The following is a 25,735-nucleotide window of genomic DNA, read 5'->3' as shown; positions in this document are numbered from 1 at the left end:
GTTATAAAGTATCGATAATCTTTGTATAGTGTATATTGAAGAACAATCCAAGTTGAGTGACATCCATATCTGTCTAATAATATAACAAACAAACAGACATTATATCATTTGCGTAAAGTTACAACACGACTTCGCAACCCTAAGTATGTACATATACTATTGATTTTTAATTCATGTGTTGAAAGTGTAAAATCCGGTATAAAGATTTTTACAATTTTTAAATTGAAAATGTACAAACGAGTAATTCAAATATTTTATATTTATAATATAACGTCAATCCGCCATCATAAAACAGTAGCAGAATATTTACTTTGATAACAAACTGATATCTACGCGCGAAGCCGCGTGTTAAGCTAGTCATAAAATAATATTATAAGCATATTTGTAATTGTACATCAATTGTCACGGCGGTCGCTTGAACAATTACAATCTGTTGCATTGCAGTGCCATCTAGCGGCGAGTTACAGGAAGTTTGTACATAAATATCTCCAGAAAAAAAATATATGTGCCAACTTTCATGGGAATCTGTCAAATAATGCTGAAGTGTGATCTCAAATAATTATACCATCATTATAAGAATATGGTTTTCTTGCGCGGTGAGAGGGGACCGTGTGAGGGGAGGTGTTAGATAGCTTGTATATTTTGTCCTCCTTGTCTATACCTATGACAACGTACAGGCATTTCATGATCATCAGTTGAGTAGCTAAGAAAGCGTAACAAACAAACAAATTCTCTTTTCATTTATAATATTAGTAAGGAAACCATTTTTTAACACAAGATACAGAAGTAACTGCAGCTATAAGCAGTTAGCAGTAACTGGTTAAAAACGCCATTTTCTTTCTAATACTTAAGTGTGTTCACATAATTATAATCATTATAAAACATTCTGTTGTTCAAATAAAACCATTATGTGTAATAAAATAAACAAGGTTAGAAGCCAATAAGCCACGGCCAGTTTAATTGGATTGGCGAAATGCCTTGATGCGCGCGCGTAGCTCTGTCAAAGACTAACTAAACTCGAAATAACCTTACCTTATTGATAAATAAGACTTATGACTCGATATAGAGTTTTGTACATATATTAAATAAAAGCACTAACTTATTTCGTTAATTTTTATGAAGGATAAAACATTATATTCTTGTATTTAACGAACCTGTATAATTTACTTTCTGAAAAAAATCTTGGTGGTTGATTTAACAGTTTAATTCTGATTATTTTTATTTCTATTTTGTAAAAATATCAAATAAGAAACGTATTATTATAAAAACGATGTACTTATATATAAAAAAAATAGTATATAATAAACATAATTATACTATATAGACATTTCTGGTAGTTCATGCTGTCTAAGCCATGTATCCTCAAGAGGTTGCGTTTATGCCGTTACGTGTTTTATCTCCAAATAATTCCTGGCGTTTCTGCTTATCAAGTCTTTGCCACTCGATCCAATCTCCGATCGATGATTTATTGGCATGGATTCCACCGGATGTTTGCTTAGAACCCCAATTATGACGGTAGCCTCCACCATCACGCCTCGAGTGTGGCTCGTCGGCTGGTATCTTTGTTCTCGCCATTATTATTAGTCGAAAATAATAACTTATTTTGACCTGTTCGATGTTAAGGAAGTTTATCTGGATTGAGAGGTGAGGAACGTTCTTTACATACTAGCTCCCCATCGTAACTCCATCATATTTTTTAAATAACTATAATACATATACCTAATTTAATACATATATATAATTTTAATACAATAAGCATTCGGCAAAGCGATCAATCCGCCAGTACTGTGTTACTATTATTTTCTTGCTCTCCCCATTGTTTTTTTCCATGCGTTTATTGATATACTAGTTTTCGCACGCGGCTTTGCCTGCGTGTTAGAAGGGGGAAGATCAGGTATTAGTTATAAAAGTCTAGGCTGTGTGCTTCTTTGGGGTTCAAGCTTGCTTCGTACGAAATTTCAACAAAATTAGCCACCAACCTATGTATATTAAAAAAAATTACACAGTTTAAACTAAGTTATTTTTGTCTATATATAATTATTTATATTTCTATGTCTATCTTTTTATGTCTATAAATGCAAATGGGTCACCTGATGATAAGTGGTCACCACCGGCCATAGAAATCGGCGATGTAAGAAATAATAACAATTCCTCATACTCAACTAATATGTTATGTCCCGTGTGCCCGTAGTTACACTGGCTCACTCACCCTTCCAACCGGAACACATAAATACCTACTACGTATTTCTATTTGGCGGATGAATATCTGATGCAGAATGCACAAAGTCCTACTACCAAGTAAACATATTTATATATATGATTATTTTAATAAATAATTCGTAATTGCAAGCAACAACAGAAAGCGTTGAGTAATTTTATTTCTACTTAGCGTTCAGCCCCTAAAATTAAAATACCATTACATAGTTTAAAAGTTTGCATACATCAACCTAAGGGCAGTTTCACGGTCGGTGAGCGTGCCTTATGGGAAAGGTATGAGTAAAGATGGTAGTGACATACGGATAGACAGGTGGTTTGGTTCCCACGATACAGCTAATTATTAACTTTAAATTTCATTGAGTTTTAATAATTATGCAACTGAAATATTTCAAATTATTGTTGTTTCACTTGTACTGCCAACAAAATTACAGAAAAAGATAACAATAGATAGAAAAGATCTTACGTGCTTAAGGTTATAACACAATTAATGACTTTTTAGATGATTGCACCTTATACCTTGGGAATGAAACAATCGCCTCCAGTTCTGTTTCAAATAAAAAAATAAAATTTGTGTATTACGTATAATTGTAAAAAAGGGGATATAAAAAAATCCTGCTGAGTTTCTTCTCAGGTTTGAGGTGTTTATTTCCGAACCGTTGGTTAGATTTATGACAATCAATAAGTAACGCTTCTATATTGAATAAAGATTTTTGACTTTGACGTAAAATAACTATAATGATTTGACACAAATTTTGTTTGACGTAAATTTGCGATTGCTATAATAAAACTGTAAAAGCTTGTGAATATCCCACGGCTGGGCTTAGGCCTCTTCTCCTTTTTTCTTAGGAGAAAGTTTGGTGCTTATTTCACCACGCTGCTCCAATGCGTGTTGGTGGAATACACATGTAGCAGAATTTCAGTGAAACTAGACACATGCAGGTTTCCTCACGATATTTTCTTTCACCGTCAAGCACGAGATGAATTAGAAACATGAAATTAAGCACCACGTAATTTGAACCCACGATCATCGGTTAAGAATCACGCGTTCTAACCACAAGGCCATCTCGGGGTCGTCCTCCTCGCGGTGAGCCAGTTGTCTGATTTGACAAATCAATCAAATGAAACTTTATTGTTATAATTAATGCAAGGTATTTCAAAGTGACATGAATTTATTTATTTATTTATTTATTTCTAAAGACAACAAATTTAATTATTAATTAACTTAAGTCACATAAGAGTATCGTCATGTAAATATTCTACTAATATTATGTACTCTCAGTAGCTTAGCATATATTATGTATAAATACATATGTATATAACTTTATCTAAAATTAAAATAAGAGTAATAGCAATAACTTAGTTTAAACTGTGTAATTTTTTTTAATTACAAATGGATATAAAATTTAAAATAATTATACAATTATTACAGGCAATAATTAGGTTTTTTTATAAGTTATTCAATGTATAAATAAAATGATTGACGTTAATAAAAACTAGTCCTTCATTGCATTTTCTATATTAACCGTTAAGCGCCATACCGCACCGTTTATATGTTAATATGGTGGTCACCGACCGTGACTCATACGTTGAACATTACTGATGGTATGCGCGCCGAATGGTGGAGATAACGTGTCTTCAATTAACCCTTGTGGGAAGGGTTTCGTCAGCCCTTATTTTTTTACACATAAAAGGCGATTGAACGGTAAGTAGTGAATTTATTGGAATGTGGTACATATGTTTGAGGTTTCCATACTATTTATTTAAAAATTTAAAGTAATTAATCAAATTCTCGTATCATTCAACTGTATATATAAATATATACAGTTTTTTTTTATTTTTAGGGCTTTGTGCAAGCGCGTCTGGATAGGTACCACCCACTCATCAGATATTCTTACGCAAAACAGCAATACTTACAGTTTTGTCTGTTCCGGTTTGATTTTTGGTTGGCGTAGTTGGTAGATACTTGCCTTTCACGCCGAAGGTTGTGGGTTCGATTCCCACCCAAGACAGACATTTGTGTTCATGAACATGTCTGTTTGTCCTGAGTCTGGGTGTAATTATCTATATAAGTATGTATTTACAAAAGAAAAGTAGTATATGTAGTATATCAGTTGTCTGGTTTCCATAGCACAAGCTTTGTACAAGCTTAATTTGGGATCAGATGGCCGTGTGTGAAAAATGTCCCCGGATATTATTATTATTATTTGTTTGGTTTGGTTTGTTCCCAAGGTTGGTAGCGCATTGGCGATGTAAGCGATGATTAACATTTCTTACAATGCTTATGTCTATCGGCGTTGGTGACAACTTACCACCATGTCGCCCATATGCTCGTCCGCCTACCTATTCAATAAAAAAAAATACGCAATCAGTTTTAATAAAGGCATTCTTTACATATATACGATTCATTGGACATATCACAAACTGCTATTAGCGTATTTTGCGATTTATCTAAAACTATGGATTATATAGAGCACGAAATGCTTTTATATATTTAGCTAAAACATAAGAATATTAAATGTAAAGTTCTTTATCTCATTATTTCATGTTTATGTCAAAGAATTAAAAAATATTCATGGATAATGAATGAAGTGTCTACATCTGTACTATGTCCAATTCTATATTTGTTATGTATAAATGACCCACCTTTCAATGTTAAAGGTATTTGTACTATTGTATTGTTTGATGAAGTAATTTCTTTATATTTAAAAATTATCACATAACTATATACAGCGTTATTTTGCTTTTAATACAAAAAAAAAACAAATAGCCTGTTTACCTTACATTATGTAACACTGCAAGAAATAATAAGTTTTCAAATTATTGTCTATTGTTATACACTTTCCGTTTGTTATTAAAAAATATCAACAAATAACATCATAAAAACTACCACATCCCAACGTATCGTTTACGCTAATTCACCAAATTCCGGCATCGAATCCGCGACATCTGGCGGGACGGTTACCACGGGACACACCTGAGCGCACGTGCGATACGTATGCTTACAAAAAATATAGTTTTAAAGTTAATTAGATGGAATTAATCAAACAATCGCATTTCTGACAATATTGTAAATGAGAAAGTAACTCAGTATGTTTGTTAACTAATTACGACTAAACACTGAGCCAAATCTAATGACATTTGACACTGAAATATATAGACTGGAACCTGGATAAGTCCAGTAACAGCCTGTGAATGTCCCACAGCTGGGCTAAGGCCGCCTCTCCGTTTTTGAGGAGAAGGTTTGGAGCTTATTCCAACACGCTGCTCCAATGCGGGTTGGTGGAATATTCATGTGGCAATTTTAGTAAAATTAGGCACTGGCAGGTTTCTTTACGATGTTTTCCTTCACCGTCAAGCACGATATGAATTATAATCACAAACTAAGCACATGGAAATTTAGTGGTGCTTGCCCGAGTTTGAAACCACGATCATCGGTTAAGATTCACGCGTTCTTACCACTGGGCCGTCTCGGCTTCTCGGATAAGTACATTGAGATATATATAGAATAATCTATACTTGAGTTGCCACAAAGCAGGCTTCAAGTAGTTATAAAAAAATATCGTATCAGTAAAGCCTATTACTCTGTTCCTGAATATTCTGTAAGAAAATTCGTCCAGAAAAAACGATAAGATAAAACGTCAATTGTCAGATTTTAAGCAATATTATAATTTTTCTTATGTATATATATTGAATCCCAGCATCTTCTCTATCATATGCCAATCGTCTTGGCTTCGCACTTGGGTATATAAGACGCAATATGTATTTTTGATAGGATTTGCGTTAAATCCGTTCTTAATGAGCGTCTACGTCGGGGAAGGAGAAACTCTGACAAATTTCAAGTCAATCGCGCGGATAGTTTAGGAGATCTCGTGATAAATAATATTTCGCTTACATACATAGGATATGAAGGCTATTGCCAGTTCTTCCCTGTATAATCTACATACCGGTAATATCAAATTTGTAACAGAATAACTTTATCATGATGATTATAAGCGTAAAAGGGTCTGGGCAATGTAAGTATAGTTGTGTAGTCTATTATATATGTTATTATTTTAATACATGTTACATAGATATATTATATCTATGTAACATGTATTTAAAAAAAAACATTTTGTGTGTCTATATTGTAACAATAACAAATGACTGCAAAAATCGAAAGACTAATTAGAAGTTTCAATAATACAGTAACAGCCTGTTAATGTCCCAATGCTGGGCTAAGGTTTCCTCTTCCTTTTGAGGAGAATATTTGGAGCTTATTCCACCACGTTGCTCCAATGCGGGTTGGATAGAATACACATGTGGCAGAATTTCAATGAAATTAGACTTGCAGGTTTCCTCACCACGTTTGCCTTCACCGTTAGCACGATATACACGATTACTGGTGGTAGGGCTTTGTGCAAGCTCGTCTGGGTAGGTACCACCCACTCATCAGATATTCTACCGCAAAACAGCAGTACTTGATATTGTTGTGTTCCGGTTTGAAGGGTGAGTGAGCCAGTGTAATTACAGGCACAAGGGACATAAAATCTTAGTTCCCAAGGTTGGTGGCGCATTGGCTATAAGCGATGGTTGACATTTCTTACAATGCTAATGTCTGTGGGCGTTGGTGACCACTTACAATCAGGTGGTCCATATGCTCGTCCGCCTTCCTATTCTATAAAAAAAAAATGAATTATAAACACAAATTAAGCACATGTAAATTCAGTTGTGCTTGCCCGGGTCGGAACCCACGCTCATCGGTTAAGATTCACGCGTTATAACCACTAGGCCATCTCTGTTTTTATATCTATAGAGCGAAAAAAATCTAACAAAAATAAATTTTAAACTGATAAGAAACTGTGGTTAAAATGTGAACACAGTCACTCTATTTGCGAATCCGTATTATTGTCGTGTAAGTATTTACCCACGATCATCAGTTAAGATTCACGAGTTCTAACCACTAGGCCATCTCGACTACTTCATTTAATAATAACAAGTAGTCAAATATTTCAAACAAAGATGCGATGGGGATGTTTTACTATATACGTAATAATGTATAGCTAACAGAAGTGTATGAAGCAGTTGACGCGAAGGTCAACCATATTGTCCTCGATGACTTTGTTACAAGGGGTGAGGGGGCTGGGTGGGGAGTATTCTTTAACTCTTCGATATTGTAGCGTAAATGTATATGTGTATGAAATATTTATTTATCTGTAATAGGTATGTATATGTGTATGGTATGTGTATATGTGTATGGTATGTGTATATGTGTATGGTGTATGTATATGTGTATGGTAGAGCTTTGTGCAAGCTCGTCTGGGTAGGTACCACCCACTTATCAGATATTCTACCGCAAAACAGCAGTACTTGGTATTGTTGTGTACCGTTTTGAAGGGTGAGTGAGCCAGTGTAATTACAGGCACAAGGGACATAACATCTTAGTTCCCAAGGGTGGTGGCGCATTGGTGATCTAAGCGATGGTTAACATTTCTTACAATGCCAATGTCTATGGGCGTTGGTGACCACTTACCATCAGGTGGCCCATATGCTCGTCCCCCTTCCTATTCTATATAAAAAAAAGTATAGATACTGGGAGGGTTATTATGAGTCTTCAATGTTCTTATTCGATGAGGTAGTCGATACGTTTCCTGATCATTGATTTAACCAAGTCATACTAACAGGTGAAGATAAACGGCATATACGCACAACTCTCTGTGCTTTGTGCAAGTCCGTCTGGGTAGGTGTTATCCATTCATCATATATTCTACCAAAGAACAATTCTTATTATTTTTTTCTTCCGGTTGGAAAGGTAAGTGAGCCAGTGTAACTAGTTCTCATCTTAGTTCTCAAGGCGTCCTTTTGTTTTTTTTTACGCTGGAAAATGCACTATGCTTTTCCTCCATGGGAATAGTGGGGGGTATATGGAACTCACCTTTCTCCAAGGTGCCGAGTGCGCCCTGAACATCGGAATACCCACTAAAAAACTAGCGGTTCCTTTTCCGTCTTAAAGAGGAGCGCCAAGGGATCGCTTGAGTTCCCAAGGCGCCTTGTAGATATAAGGTTTATTAGTATTTCGTACTGTGCCAATGTCTATGGGCAGTGGTGACCATCAGGTGACCCATTGGCAGGTCCGTCTATCTATGATATAAAATAAATGCTAATTATATAAAACGATAAAAAAAATACATTCAACGAGATTAAATTTTAAATACGTACACAGGGAAGGTGTTTACGTTGAAAACCAAATTTTATTCATCCATAATTTCATTGAAGAAATTTAACATTAAAAAATCCATTCAAAAACAGTAAACAATATTTAACTAATGTAGTGTCAGAATAGTCCACCCCGTATCACCAACGAGGGTTCGTCACGATATTCCACGAACACCCCAACTTGTGCGGAATAATTTTAATTAGCCCCGATGCATTAACGTTTGACTTTTGACTTTAGCACGAAATAACACACACACACATAATTAAGAATGTCTGATTTAAAACGTTTGCATAGATATACAAATATTTCATTAACATAAATATCGTAAAACTATTATTATATATATTTAACAATAACCAGCGAATTCGCCAGCGTGGAATCGGCTTGTGAGGAAAATCCTTAAAAATATGTCGTTCTTACATAATACCTATTTGAATTGTTACACACGTAAAAATTTAAATTATTAAAATGGCTGACTCACAAATAACCATATTAACTTTAAAATAGACGGTTATTTGCAAATCAAAGTCGGACACATCATATTTATTTACTTACTTTTACTATAGATGTAGCTAAAAGATTAAATTAATAAATATATTTTCAATGACGTATTGCTTTCTATTTAAAGTTACCTGTGTAGATAGAGAGTTATATATATATAATTATATAATATATATTAGATGATATTCTTCCAAATGCATATCAACATACATTGCGTAGAGGAGTAATCTCCCAAAACCTCATTAAGAGGAAAAGTCTGTGCCCAGCAGTGAGACATTTATTGAACATCATCCTATTTATATTAATTTCACGCGAATATATAAAGTCAATACATTAAGATATCTTATGATAAATTACATAGGTAACATAGGTAACTAAAGACGGTTTTTTATGATAATTTACGTAATTTTTTTTTTATAGAATAGGGAGGCGGACGAGCATATGGGCCACCAGATGCTAAGTGGTCACCAACGGCCATAGACATTGGCATTGTAAGAAATGTTTACCATCGTTATGTGCCTTGTGCCTGTAATTACACTGGCTCACTCACCCTTCAAACCAGAACACAACAATACCGAGTACTGCTGTTTTGCGGTAGAATATCTGATGAGTGGGTGGTACCTACCCAGACGAGCTTGCACAAAGCTCTACCACCAGTTGCATTCGATCAACAACTTCAAACGTCTGTATGTATCACGCTGTTTAGTATATAATACATGTCAACGTCACATTCGTCGTGCCCTTACGACACCAACTAGAATATAGAATTTGGCTTAGAGATCTGAAAATACCAAACTGATACTGCTAATAGATAACATATTGTCATGAGCTATCAAAACTAACGACAATTTATAAAAATTTATACATTCTATTGTGTACGTAACTCCTAATTTAATATTATTAAATTATAAGATAGTTAGTTATACTTTAATGAATATTTTCATGAGTCAATTTTGATAATGTTTAAACATTATCTTTGCGCTGTAAAAGCGTAGTGAAATAATGTCGAAAACGTTGACCGTAGTTCCCTATTCGCGTTCGAACACATAAAAAAAGCATTCCTACCTGACCGAAGATCTTGGATTTTTAAGAAGTAATTTTATTTTTTTTAAATGATACCAAGCCGCTATTATTTTGTCGTAAAACGTTTATCAAAATGATCCGGGATCGAGATCCCGATAAAGCGTATTACACACTTTGACATGAATTTGAACACATAGTGCGTAATGATCCTTATTTCATATAATTTTTATTTGGCGTTAGATTGATAATTTACTGAGTTAATTAAAATAATTAAGTAGTAAAATATACTATGATTTTACTAAAATTGCGCGAATATTCATGTGGCTTTTGAATTTGTGAATGTCCCACTACCACTCGCTGGGCTAAAGCCTCCTCTTTTTTTTTTGAGGAGGAGGAGGCTTAGGAGCTTATTTCACCCCGTTGCTCTAATGCGGGTTGGTAGAATTTACATGTGGCAGAATTAGAAACATGCAGGTTTCCTTACGATATTTTCTTTCACCGTCAAGCACGAGATGAATTATAAACACAAATTAAGCACATGAAAATTCAATGGTGCTTGAACCCGCAATCATCGGCTAAGATTCACGCGTTCTAACTTCATCTCGGTTTTTAAATTTGAAATTAATTAATTATTATTACATACCCACTTAATTAAAAACTTGAGTTAAAAAACTACACCTAGAAACTTCGTCTAACAAATTAATACTTAAATATGTTTATAAAATTAAAGGAAAAAAAAGTATCTCACTATAAATACCAAAATATTTTTATTAATAATTAACTGTTTGAATTCTATTCTACCATTTCTAGTATTTCCAGTGAAGCTACGAGTAATTATATTGCATTCAGATAAATCTTCAAGCAATATGGCTGTTTAGTGTTACTACACATGGAGGCCTCTGGGGCGGAAAGGTTCTCGACCACGAACCAGAAAGCACAGCGTGGGCAAGCCCTCTACAAGGTGGACCGACGACGTAGAACGAGTCGCGGGAAGCCGTTTATGCGAGTGTGCAAGACCGGCCATCGTGGAAATCCTTGGAGGTCTTTCCCAGGTCCAGCAGTAAACGTTTTCCGGCTGATATGATGATGATGATGACTCACAGATTTTGATTTTTTTTAATATATAAAGAGTAAATAATTCTATTTTATACCAAATTGAAGCTTTGGTACCTAACCAGTTAAAGAAAACCAAAATCGCTCATAAGGCCTAGTATAAATTATACGATTTAAGGCACCCCCGGTCTCAATACTTTTACAACCTTGCAATTATATTTAAAAAAAATCCTAACAAGGTGACAAAGGGTTAACCTAATCTTGTTCAATTTAAACCGCATCGAGCTTAATCGCGAAATAATGAAGGTTCATTTGTCACCCTCAACCCTTTCACACCTAACAGTTGACAGTTTTTGACGACATGTTGTTAAGTTAAAAATTATAAAATAATGTGTGGAGCAAATACCGAACGTTGTTTTGGCAAAACAACGAAATATGCCTATTATATTTTGCTATCAATTCTTCATATTGGTTTCAAATACATACAAGTAATTAAATTATTTAATATGGGTAATTTAGGATGTAATCTTTCTTATATCAAGTGAAACTTACTTAGATCTAGAATTTTCACATAAACAATTTTTAACGTTTGCAGTTTTACTTGTTATTTATATGATAAAATGGTATTATACGTCAAATTAGACAAGTTTATCATGATCTCCACACGTAATTCACTGATTAATATAAGCCTATCCCAAGAAGCGCCGAAACCCCTTTGCATCATGCATGCAAAGTGCATCTGCATGCGACTTCTGCAGGCTTTCTTTTGATAATCTGTCTAGCTAAAGGGCGCTGCGTTGCGATTGTGAAACCGCTATCTCTAATCTAGGACTCCTTTCCAACAGCCTTCCCAACAGCCATCGATCCTTTATGTTTTTTTTTATTTAAATATTATTGTATCTCCATGAACGTGCTGTAATTGTCTTTGATATATCTTGTCTATAAATTGATTTTCGTTATTTAAATGTCCTTGCATGTTTTTATTGCCAGACAGCATATCAGGCAGGTTATCTTTATTTAAGGATTGCAAATTGATGCTTCTGAAATTGTAATACTGCTAGCAGTATTACAATTTCGCTAGATATATACAATGGCGCTAGCGCCATCTATATATTACTTCTAAGTTTATATAAATAATCTACGACAGCTTTTACATTTTTACAATAGCTGGCGCTAGTCATACATTATAAATATTTTTGGGTCTAAAGAATGAATGAATCCTATTTTCATATATAAAAAAATGCAATAACGTGTTTATTTACATAAATATGTACTTAATATTATATTTTTTATTGAATTGAATTTACTCCTGTAATAATTCATTCGGGTACATATAGATGGCACTGTAAGTCATTTCAAAATAAAACATTTAATATAAATAACCATAATATTTTATTATACTATAACGAAATAAAAAATCACAATTACGTTTATGTAATAATAATCAGTCTCATGTAGACGTAAATGGTTTAGGACTCCAGCGTGTAAAGATAGTTCTGAGATTACTTAATCTCAACATCTATCAGTATGATAACCCTCTCTGCTCCATTTCTTCTCTTATTACTTCGGGCCTCGGCCAAAACATTATAAGAAGCGTAGAGCCTGCACAAATTATAAAATATAATGTATGTGTTACCTACTTATTAGTAAATAATTCTAAGAAAGTATACATAATCTTTATGTCATTAGTATATTTAAAGTTTACATAGCATTGCATTAACGTACCTGCAGAAAAGACTCCGAACACAGAGAAGGCGAGTTGGCAATGCATATCCAATGTTGCACCCAACAAGTTCGATCCAACTGCCGCGCCAGTCCGGCCAACCATATACATCACGCACATGGCCATCGCTCTGAAAAAATATCGATTTTTATTTATTTAAGCGCCATTATCTTAACGTTATATTATAGAACTGTTCTGTACAAATAAATTGAAGCTCACAGCAGAACATGTACGCGAAATTTCATATAATAAATATTATATATAAAGGATACAAGCATCGGAATAGGGTATCACCGTAAGTCGGTGTCTAAAATTCCACTAGTGAGACACGAAGTGACTTCTTACGGAATAGCACTGCAGTTTGCCGGGCAATGTAATAATCGTAGGTTCTACCTTGAACTATACTACTGGTACATACACATGTCCACTACAAACACGCTTTGCTTGATGGTAAAATAGGTATACCAATAATATAATATGGGTAGTATTAGATATTAATAATTATACTAACTATTTTTTAATTATTTTCCTTAATGTTTTATTTTCTTTTGGCTTTTACATTCCATTTTATTCGCCGTATAAGTTATACATCATGCATTGATGGTTATAAGTTTTACTTTCCATATAACATACATTGCTAATATTATTTTAAATAAAATAACCAATCTCTTATAAGGGTCTTCCTCGAGTTCATTTTTTATATTTTACATTAATTGTATGAGAATTTCGTTTATATTAAAACAAATCGTTTTACCTTTAACATGCTTACCTCAAACATGTGGGGAAGACGTCAACAGCAATAGCAGCTAATATAGAGGCGGCACAACCGGAGCACAGAGCTAGGATCAGCAGAGCTGTAGCCGCTCCCCCTTGGGGGACAAACGCTGCTCCCACCGTGGCGAATCCACAAACCATCATTATACTTGCTAAGGGAATAACATAACGTAGTACAGCTTCTAAATATTATACTCCTCGTTTATTGTGAAGGTCGCTTCCAATTTATTCCACCGCATGATGTAATTGAATACAGTTACATTCCATGTATATATATATATATATATATATACATAGTATAGTTACATACATATATTTATTAACAAATTTCGCCCAGTGGTCGAACTTTTTTTTATATAGTATAGGAAGGCGGACGAGCATATGGGCCAACTGATGTTAAGTGATCACCAACGCCCATAGACATTGACCACATCGCCAATGCGCCACCAACCTTGGGAACTAAGATGTTGTGTCCCTTGTGCCTGTAATTACACTGGCTCATTCAACCTTCAAACCGGAACACAACAATACCATACTGCTGTTTCACGATAGAATATCTGATGAGTGGGTTGTACCTACCCAGACGGGCTTCCATAAAGCCCAACCACCAGCAAGAATATACTAGACTATAACAATTATTGGTGGTAGCTCTTGACGATTCATAAGCATACCATCATAGAAACCCATATAATATGAATTCGTATGTTTCTAAAAAAAAAACAATCTACTGTAGATTCTTCCAATTTTTTTATACACTAAAAGCACTGAGCACTGCAATAGCTAATAAACAAAAAAAAAATCTATTTAAAGCAGAGAATAAATTCGTGCTAAGCTGTTTTTTCTTAGACTATTTATATACTTATGTATATAATTAAGCTTACAGTATAACGTCTTCCTCCCAATTCTGCCAATGAAGACGCCGATCGCGAGATACGTGACAGCGAACACCGCCCCCATCCCCATTGATATCGGGAACACGCGCACCGCTACCTCGGAGTGACATGACCCTTTTGTCGTGGATAACTGAAATAAAACACAAATGAAATAGTACTAATTACATTATATTCTACCGCCAAACAGCAATACATAAGTGAGTAAGTGAGTCAAAAGTAAGTGAGCCAGTGTAACTGAAGGCACAAGGGGCATAACATCTTAGTTGCCAAGTAAGGTGGTGCCAATAATTTTGTATTAGAAAATAAGTATTTATTCGTAACAGCCTGTGAATGTCCCACTGCTCTCCTTTTTTGAGGAGAAGGTTTGGAGCTTATTCCACCACGCTGCTCTAATGCGGGTTGGTGGAATACACATGTGGCAGAATTTCAATAAAATTAAACACATGCAGGTTTCCTCACGATGTTTTCCTTCATCGTAAAGCAAGAGATGAATGTGTAATGGTCAGCATAGTTGCCTTCCAAGTATTTATTACCTTTTATAAAATACTATTTTCCCTATGTATGATCAAACTTAATCATTGACTACTTAACTACTCAAGTAGTTGCTTCTACCTGATTCCAAACCAGTCTAGTGGCCGAATCTCTGGTACGTACAGTCATAGTGTACGGAACAAATACAAAGCCTTTGTCAATGCGTTAGGAATGTTAACGCATCTCCCGAAAGCTGAAGAAAAGGAAGAAAGGCTACCCTGTCTCATTTTCAGGACAACAATACCATGCTGTCGGCTCTCTTGTACTGTTATCGGTTCCTACTCACTGTTAAGTTCCTAACGGTCTGGAATTTCTCGTGTATGATCTGACAGATTGTGATGCTGTCGCCGCTTGTGCTTCGAAGCATACTGTTCAGGATATCCGGCACCCAGACGTAAAGGCCACTGGACCTGCAATAATGTGATACAGTTAATAAAAGCCTTTGTTCATAATCCTCGTCGAATTACAAAGTAATTATCCCAGTTGTGGGCTAAGGCCTCCTCTTCTTGAAAAGGTTTGGAGCTTATTCCACGACGCTGTTGCGGGCTCATAGATACATGTTCAATTTTTAATCCGACCGTTTAGGTTTTGTTATTATTTTTTATCGCCAAGGACGAGATAAATTATAAACAAAAATTAAGCACATGTAAATTTAATGGTTCTCGCCCCGATTTGAACTCGCAATCTCCGGATAAGGTTCGTGTGTTTTTTCACCAGATCAGAAACTTAAAGCTTATTCGATATATTCTTCAAACAATCTTTATCAATAAATAAATAACATTTATCACGGTCGGTCGATTTGCTGCGTAAACAAGGGAACAACAAACAAACGAACAAAATCTTTCACGTTAAACCGTTTGATATATACAAATAAATTTAAATCTAATCTAATCTAAAACACACACAATTAATGATTGTAATGAAAACAAACTGTTTAAAAAAACATGAATGAATAAATAAATTAAAATTTATTAACATAAATTATAATAATTATTCACTCGCTTAATTCAATGTCGACGACAAAACTTTCAACATAGTTGCAAGAAGAAATTATATATAAATATATATAATTGTATATATACTTAACAATACAATAAAAACATTATTTATTAATATAAATTATTAATCAACGTAATCAATGCCATAGAAATAAAGTTACTTTATATTTAAATTCTTATTTAAATAATTCAGGATAAATTATCTTTATTTTTATTCTCAAAGTGATCCAATTTTATTATGTCGTCTTTCTTGTATAAAACTTAAAAAAACGAATGGTTGATTTATAAGAAGACAGTTTAAATATTCATTAAAAACCAGCTATTATCGTTCGAAGTGTTTAAAGTCTAGTAAGTGTTTTTTTTGTAAATTAAAGCGTTAATGAATTATAAAGAATTATAACAATGTCGAGTTACGCTAATTAAAAATATTAGAATTGTATTTGGTTTAATATAGACAGTAATTATTTTTTTACAATGACTAACGTTTAGTACAAATATTGTTGTTGTTTTTTTTAAATTATATTACAGATTTGATAACAATGAACAATAGAATTAACAAAAAACGAACGAATTGTCTTAGCGCCTAGTATTAGCTTATAAAAAATGTATTAATAATAATAATAATAATAATAATATCCTGGGACATTTTTTCACACACGGCCATCTGATTCCCAATTAAGCTTGTACAGAGCTTGTACTATGGAAACCAGACAACTGATATACTACATATACTATTTTTCTTTTGTAAATACATACTTATATAGATGATTACACCCAGACTCAGGACAAACAGACATGTTCATGCACACAAATACTGTCCTGGGTGGGAATTGAAGCCACAACTTTCGGCGTGAAATGCAAGCATCCATCAACCACGCCAACGGGCTCGTCTTATTAATAATTTATAAATTAAATCTTATATTATTATTATATATTTAATTGAATATAAAAGTGGCTCTAATACATTTATTACTAATACTTTATATTATTAAAAGTAAACAAAATGTCACAACATGAGGAGAACAGCTGCAAAAAATAACAATTAAAAAAAATATATAAATTACTTACAGCATGAAAATAGCAAACATCAATGTATGCGAAATAACCACACATCGTAGTAGAGGGGGGCGGAAGAGTAATGAAATATTCTTTATCGCGCCCACGAAACCTCCTGACTTCGAAGTGTCTAGACTGCCTGTTACTATTTTTTCAACCTGAAAATTTAATGAACGATAAAATTTAATAGCTCATTGCCGCTACAGAGACCAGGAGAGGAGGGCTAGTTAGTTGAGTTAGAGGTTAGTATCGCCTAGATTTTGACATTCTACGTGGAAACCCTGTCAGCATTTTTACGATCATTCCATAATTTGTTCAGTGGCTATTTTAATTTTAATTCCTTGATATCTAAGGTCTTAATATGAATAATTCCTATATAAAACAATTTCTTACGTAATCCCAAATTAGTTTATGTTATATAGACTATTTACATTTTTTTTTCAGCCTTTTGCCGTCCACTGCTGGACGAAAGCCTCCCCCATAGAACGCCAACCATCCTGATCTTGGGCAGTCCGCATCCATCCCGAACCTGCCACCTTTTTTAAATCGTCGGCCCATCTTGTCACAGGGCCACGTGTCATTACGTGTCAAAACGTAAATACGACATGAGATGATTTCACTTTGACCAAGACATTTTTATTATGAAATAGCAATTAATCCTACGATCGGCGATGATGATGACATTGTAAGGAAACCTACACGTGTCGATTGAGATGTGTATTATCTGCAGCTTAATACCGTGCAATCAAATTACGTGTAATCACGGCGAACACGAGATGAAATTGTAAGCCCAAATAAAGCACGTGAAAATTGAGCGGTGTTATACAAATATAAATCCACAATATTCGGTTAAGATACACGTATCAATTACTGTTTTTTTTTTCTAGGGGGAAATATTTGATGAGTATTGGACTTTTGGGGGGCAACGATGTCATATGAGACTTTTACCCACTATAATCCCTGTGGTGGTATGTCCTTTACATGGGTCGTACGGGAGAGGACGTGGAGTCACCCTGCACTTACGAGTACGTTATTGCGTACGTCACAGTGAATACTGGCTGTCGTCCGCCTCAAAGTCCGTCTGTGTTCTATCCACTGAACTATCTGTGCTATTAAATTGACGCTATCTGTGCTATTAATAGTGATCTTAATTACGTCTAATATCACTTTCATTTCTGACGCTTCATAAAAATAACTTATAATTGCGTTAAGATGGATAAATACAAATAAATATATCATGTCAAAGACTAAATGTATCTGAAAAAAACATATTACTATTAAAACCAAATATTTTTCTTACCGGATAGTTAGCTTCTCTGGTATTTTTGTTGTATGCGTACATTTTGGCAAGAATGGGCAAGGCTTTGTCGGGTCCAGACGAGGCGAGGAGGTACCTGGGACTCTCCGGTAGCCACAGCAAGGCTATCGCTGCTATCAGCCCCGGAGCGCACCACGACCAGATGAAAACGCGCCAAGGTACCATTTTAAACCCGAATAACATAAACGACCACTTCCCGGGTATTATCAGCCATGCTAAACCTGAAAATAATATCGAAATATTTATTTCTAGATAGTCAAGAAAATAAAAAATAAAAATGAACGGTTTCAGCGAAAGGTACTCAATAAAAATGCAACAGTATAAATAAATTCGACGAGAAATCTCAGACTTTAAAGACATAAACCTTTTTCGTACCGTTGTTGTCACAATGGTACGTAAAGACTAAAAAAATAAATTTAATGTCAAAGCGTTTACAATGAAGTCGTGAATAAATTTTATTTTAATTAAATATAAGAAAGCTGACGAGCTAAAAGGTCCTCTGATTGGTCACTTTGCCTATAGAAACATCAATGCACCCCAACCATGGGAACTTAGATGAACTAATATTTCTCATGTGCGTATATTTACTCTGGCAATACAAAGTATCGCTGTTTGCGGGTAGATTAATGGTGACTGGACGATACTTACCCCTAGACGGCTTTTCACAACCTCACAAAAGTATGTGTCTTAAATTTAGTACTCAACACAAATAAAAAACTCCAAACAAGTCTCCTTTGTAACTCCTTATTCGTTTATCAGTTTTATACAAATCTAAATTTCTTTTAGCCTCAATAGTTCAACGGTATACGTGCTGTATATCCATATTCCAGTCATAGATTCGGTTCAGTGTATGCACAAGCGTGACGTTGCACATTGATAGAGCGGTGTCACTGGTAACTTGGCCTTTTGACCCGTTAGTCCTACATACTTTGCATAAAAACATTTTTCAGTGACAAAAAGGGGTTGAATATCAGTCCTTCGTTTAACTTTTAAGAAGTATTTACTTGAATATTTCAAATATTCCGTCTTCAAAATTTCAACAATAATAAATTGTTCTTTACCCATTTTCCTAGTATGTATATAACGTATCTAATCATTGGATTATAAATTAAAAAAACAGCCTAATGCTAATGGCTTTTAGTCTTACTTTTACAACTTAGTTACAGTTTTACAGCAATTATAAGCCGCTGCAGAGTAATTAAATTAGTTCATCTTTTATAAAGGCAAAAAATATACCGCATGAATTAAGAGATTTTGTCTAATTATGAGTAGAACAACCGATTTTACAATGTATATAATAGGGACTTTTTTCTATCTACAAAGATTTCTATCTTAGTTTTGTATTTAAAATTTTTTTTTGTAGTCGGTTAAGAATAATACGCAAAAAACAAAACAACCTTATACCAACTCCTGCTATAGTTAATGTATGTTACGTTATGTAGCTACGGTATATATGATAGGTGTATTTAATATACATACTAATATTACAATACTTACTTTAATTATTTTCACATTATAATTTTAGTTATATCTATCTTTTATAGATAAGTCACAATAAATATTACCATTTATTTAAAACGATAACATTAGTTCCGTTCACATTAATGGTTTTTTCACGCCATAACTGTTCCTGTTTTACAAAACGCAAGTACGGTCTCGCGTTGAATTGCTCGCACCTTTGGGATGGTTCCGCTAAGTAGGAGGCCTTGGATCGGTTGCAGAGACGTGCAGTTTGCATTATTGGCGATGTGAAGGTCACTAACACCCTCGTGCTCTTATAATTGCGTCAATAGAGTGGCGATTAAGAGGGGCCGTGATGTCATGAAAACACGTCAACCGTCACGGTATGCTAGTCGGACTTAGCCCCGAGGCGTTCAATCATTTCGGTTTACTGGTTTAGCCGCGAAAGAGTGACAGACAGAAATAATTACTTTCACGTTTATAATGTTAGTTTTTTTTTTGACATTATTCACACACGGCCATCTGATCCTAAATTAAGCAAAGCTTGTGCCATGGAAACCAGACAACTGATATAGTACATATACTACTTTTCTGTTTTAAATACATACTTATATAGATAATTACACCCAGACTCAGGACAAACAGACATGTTCATGCACACAAATGCCTGTCCTGGGTGGGAATCGAACCCGCAACCTTCGGTGTGAAAGGCAAGTATCTACCAACCACGCCAACAGGCTGTAGTATGACAGAATATATTTGAATAGACGCATGAAGACCTACCTTAACATAATACCATTTATCTTATCTTTACTGATTTAATTATTTAAAAAATATCGATAAATTCTAATTATATCCGTTAGAACTCGGGCCTGATATATAGTATATAAATAAAATTAATTTTAAGTAGGTATCTCTGACATTTGCACAAATAAGAACGCGTGAATGTCCCAAATAGATAACGAAGGATAATGTTATGATAACGCGTAATAGAAACGCTATGAATTAGATAATTTATCCATCTTAAATTATTAGTAAGGTCAATACAAAAATTAATTTAGATTATTCTTAGATAAGGAGTTGTAGATTTTTCCAACCGTTACTATGTGCCGCAAGCTATTTATTTTAATATTATAATGCGGTCGGCATGTGTTTAGACGTATGTTAATATATCACTCTAGAATGTATCGGAAAATAAAATTATGCTTTGACATACGAAACCATATAATCAGAAAGTCCTATCTTTGTTATAATCTACTGCAAATACTTGGTATTGTTGTGTTGCAGTTTGAAGGTTGAGTGAGCCAGTGAACTGCAGACAAGAAGGACAAAACATGCTTGATCTCTTAGATTTACCCAGTCGCATATATTTCTTAACTACCTGTGTATATGTAGAGTCCACTTACTACCAAGTTGTCAAATAATCATTCTAAAAAAAAAACACAATATTATAGTGTTTCTTTAAATATTTATTTTATAAAATATGTAAAAAATAAACTAGATTAACTCGCAACAGGTCATTGTCCCTGTGAGTGTCAGTTCATTGTTAGGTCAGTAGGCTAACCGAGTTACTTATATAGCACAATGTTTATTTACTTCGGTCGTTTGATAATATATATAGGCTAAGGCGGTACGGCTTTGTGCACTATATATATTATACTACCATGGAACATAACGTTAGTTCCCAATATTTCTGGCGCATTGATGTTGTAAGTAATGGTTAATATTTCTTACAGCGTTACATTTAAATATTACGGCATTAATTAAATATTAATTAAAATTATTCATAAATATAATTTTCTTTAAGGAAATTTCAAGTGACGCAAATAATGAAATAATTATTTTTAATTGAATTAAAAACAATAGTTACAATTAAGGACTATTGATGATAAAAAAATATCAATTGTTATTGAAATGCTCCATTTAGTGTAAATCGATGTAAATTGATTAATATTTTAATTAAAGATTTTTCTCACGAATTTTATTTTTAGTTTTTATTATCCATTCATGACCTTGACTTAAGTGGAGCCTTCGGTCAGAAGCGTGTTTCGGTTCAAGGCTGCCAGTTCGTTACATCATATACCGATATTCTTACTAATTATAAAAGCGAGTTTTGTTACGCTTTCACGCAGTAATAATTCTTTCAACAACGGAAAGCTACATTGTCAGCGAGTAGCATAGGCTATATTTTATGCCTGTCGGGACGGGATCAGGAAGTGCGATGAAAAGCTATATTATATATGAGAAAGTAAGTTTATTTGTTTGTTCGTTAACTACTCTACCGATTACCATGAAATTTTGCCTACAGGTTGTCTGAGGTACAGAAAAGGTCATAGAGTATAACACCTTCCCCACAATACGCAGGCGAAGTCGCTGTCGGAAACTAGTAATTTTATAAGAAGGCTAACTGTCAATACTACACTCCTAGGCAAAGGCTGCCTTTCTTTCTGAGATGGTTTGGATCTTATTCCATTCATTCCATTGATCAAACGCGGGCTGGTAAATACAAATGTGGCAGACTTTTATACAACACATGCAGGCTTCCTCACGAAGTTCTTCTTCGCAATCAAATATAAGCACAAATTAAGCACATCACTCGGTGATGCTCATCTTGGTTTGGAATAATCTTCGTTTCAAAACGTGTGACAGCTAGTTAGCCATCTCGGTTTTTCTGTATATATAAAGAAGGGAACGTCTTCGTAAAGTTTATACTATTACATAGCAAAGCACATGATTATGCAATTTTGTAAAATTCACCAAATAACATACAAACAATACCAAACAACAATACCAAGTTATGCTATATTAAGCTATACGCAACATGTTATTAATGTTTATGTTATATTTTATGTTATATAATTTATGTTTTGCGTGTCTTTATGATAACATTAGAAATTTAAATTTCCTTGGTAGTAGGCTACCTATTTTAGAAAAAAAATATGTGCATTGGGTTTATCAGTCAATAAAATAATAGAAGCAAGCCTCTTTTGTGTAAATTGCATATTATTACGATAATACTGTAGCCAGCACTCTTAAACGGTGGTATTGGAGGATACGTTTATAACCACTGGAGCAACAAGATGGATTATTATTAACACAAATTAAGCACTAGAAAATCATGAGTTTTAGTAAGAATTTGAACCGGCGACCTCCAGTGAAGATCAGGCCGGGCTAGGCACTTTAACAATTAAGGCCTCTCCCATTCCGAGGAAAATTCTCCCATAACTAGGCATTCCGAAGCGGTTGAGGTAAATTTATATTACTTTTGGCTAGGTTTGGGCTCTCAGCTGGTGGAGCTCCTGGGCCAATGCCTTGTAGGCCTAGCCATATCATATGCCCATATATAAATTAACAGACATTTTTTTCAAATTGGCTCATAAAGGAACTTTCGACTCGTCATGTTAAATCAATACCTTAAAACGATATTCAAAAATGCTGCTCACCAATGTCTAAATTACGTCGCAAACACGTATGCATGCGTAAACCATCTGTGCAAACTAAGACAATCCACCTCTTTATCATTGAGCATAATTCATCTTCGTAGTTGTACGCATTCATCGCGTGCATTACCCTTAATGCAATTAAGCGTAAACCAGATGATACCAGTTCGAGCGAGTAAGTATATCAAGTTTCTTGAAAGGGATTCTTTATCGATACGAAATTTACTTACCAACCGACACTTTTTTTCAAATAAATTAATTTTGAACACATATAATCAACAAGCATAACTCGTGTGACCTACTTACTACTGGGACATGAATTATTTGTAGATGGTTATAAACACATTACTCGATTTATAAGCACATTACTCACACTTTTTTTATTAATAATTTCTTGTGGGTATGACCGACTCGCATGCCGTGACATCAAACCGCATGACACTCTTTAATGCCGTCACCTCTTACAGCTTCTTTGTTTCTTTTATGTGGAGCGTATACTATATGATTCGTTGCTATATATAATTATTATAATAATGTAAATATATATACTTTTATCAATAACTAATGTTTTTCATGTTTCAGATCTGCTGGCAACATTATATATTAATTATTTTAATGATTATGAGTAACTTTATTCTAATTAGACTAATGCCCTATCTTAGCTAGCGTGTCATATAGGGTGTTATAATATTGATTATTTTTGTATGTCATATATCTTGAACTAGATGATGATCGGTATGCTAATTAAGAAATACTTATATCTATTTAAATGTAAAAATAATATTTTAGGTCAAATACTTAAGTCTCCCCAAATATAATAAAGAGAATTATATTTTTGAGAGAGCTGAAACGATATAGTGGTTACAACAACAAAGATTCTTAACAAAAAATTCAGAACCGTGCACTTAATTTTCATATGCATGATTTGTTTTTGGAATAAAATTTGATGAAACCTGCACGTGTCGAATCAAAATCTGACACATGTGTCCAACAACCCACACCGGAGGAGGCCTTTACCCAGGTGTGGGACATTCATAGGCTGTTACTTTTATTGCTGCTATTTTTATATTTTGTGTGTAGAATAAGTAAATGTTAAGTTATATGTAGTTAGGACGTTATATTTATTTTTAAAAGATCTCGTGTCGTCTCAGTTTGACCGAGGGGTTCGCTGTGTTAGTAGGTAATATGGCAATCAGCCAGGAGGTCTATAAACATGCGCTTAACGTGGAGGGTATGTGAAAATCGTTAAGCAAAACAAATGGTCCACGCTAGAAATAAGTACTATAAACCGAATGTTTAATTAGTTTGCTTAATATATTATGGGTGGTCTTAATATATTCTAGAGCATTCCTATCACTAGCGTGTGTGTTGAATGTATGACGTTATTTCTTTTTTTATATCCTGGGACATTATTCACATAAGGCCATCTCAAACTAAGCAGAGCTCGTGCTATGGAAACCAGACAACATATACTACTTTTCTTTTGCAAATAAAAATAGATATACACCCAGACTCAGGACAAACAGACATGTTTGTACACACAAATGTCTGTCTATTTATTACTTCTTTTTTATACTTTTAAATACACCAAACTATATAAATATTTATATATAAGCCGATGTTATTTATTTCTTCATTAAACAAAAACAAACAGCTTAATGTTTTACAGTAATATATTTTTAGCATTTGCTTTAGGACTTTTTTAAATACTTTTTAAGCACATTTATCATAAGACATTAAATTTTATATACTTTTATATATAAGGACCCAGTTCATGTTCAATAGTTAATAGAACGATTATAATGAAACGAAGTTAATTTTTATCGTAATGTTTTTAGAATATCGTAATTTTAACATAGTGTAAAGTGGGTTCATTGAACGCTAAGCAAAGCCACAACGTTGAAAATTGTGTTGGTTATGTAACATATCGAACTTTCGATTATTTGCATTGGTAAATACTAGACACGGTAAACGCTACAGGCTTATTTTAAAAGGCTTACCTTCAAAATTAAAGTCAAAATCTTTTATTCAATATAGAAACGTTACGCTTGCTTATTGTTTAGTAAAAATCTACAATCGGCTTAGGAATAAATGATGATGATGTCATCCTGACCGATTTTGGCCACGCTAGCAAATCTGAAGAGAGATTAGCCTGTTGGATATATGCAGGATATGTTTTGTTCATGAGTGTTAGCGCAAACACAGATGCACTCTTTTTTGACATAGATGCACACAGATTCTCTCACTCTCATAATCCGATGGGACGGCAAACGGACACAACCGGTAAAAATTCAAGCGCAAGACCTTTCGACAGTAAAACCCAATAATTTTGTTTTGTCCCAACCTGGGATTGAACCCAGGACCTCGGGATCAGCAGACTTATATTTAGTCACCAGAATACGAGGCAGTTAAAGACAGTGCGTAAGCTGGAAACTAATACCTTAGAGATGAGATGGCGAACGAGACTCAGCGGGATTTTATTTTTATGTCAAATATGGTTAATAAATTTATATTCTAATTTGAAATGGTTAACGGATCTCCCGTTGTTTTATTC

At 34.1% G+C, this 25,735-nt stretch overlaps 1 protein-coding gene across 1 annotated transcript in view; it reads right to left on the bottom strand.

Annotated features, from left to right (window-relative positions):
- Nucleotides 1–12,366: 12,366 nt before the first annotated feature.
- Nucleotides 12,367–25,735, bottom strand: part of LOC126773007 (4-hydroxybenzoate transporter PcaK-like) — a 29,086-nt gene continuing 15,717 nt past the window's right edge. Inside the window, exons 5-11 of the mRNA XM_050493621.1 lie at nucleotides 18,263–18,501; nucleotides 16,975–17,120; nucleotides 15,195–15,318; nucleotides 14,366–14,507; nucleotides 13,480–13,636; nucleotides 12,713–12,840; nucleotides 12,367–12,589 (exon numbers count right to left, since the gene is read on the bottom strand). Coding sequence (XP_050349578.1) covers nucleotides 12,510–12,589; nucleotides 12,713–12,840; nucleotides 13,480–13,636; nucleotides 14,366–14,507; nucleotides 15,195–15,318; nucleotides 16,975–17,120; nucleotides 18,263–18,501 — 1,016 coding nt within the window. The 3' untranslated portion in view covers nucleotides 12,367–12,509. The remainder of the gene's footprint in view (nucleotides 12,590–12,712; nucleotides 12,841–13,479; nucleotides 13,637–14,365; nucleotides 14,508–15,194; nucleotides 15,319–16,974; nucleotides 17,121–18,262; nucleotides 18,502–25,735) is intronic.

Source organism: Nymphalis io, chromosome 13, assembly GCF_905147045.1.
Source record: "Nymphalis io chromosome 13, ilAglIoxx1.1, whole genome shotgun sequence".
Taxonomy (NCBI): domain Eukaryota; kingdom Metazoa; phylum Arthropoda; class Insecta; order Lepidoptera; family Nymphalidae; genus Nymphalis; species Nymphalis io.
Note: the sequence above shows the minus strand (reverse complement) of the source record. Positions and strands in the feature narration are given on the sequence as shown.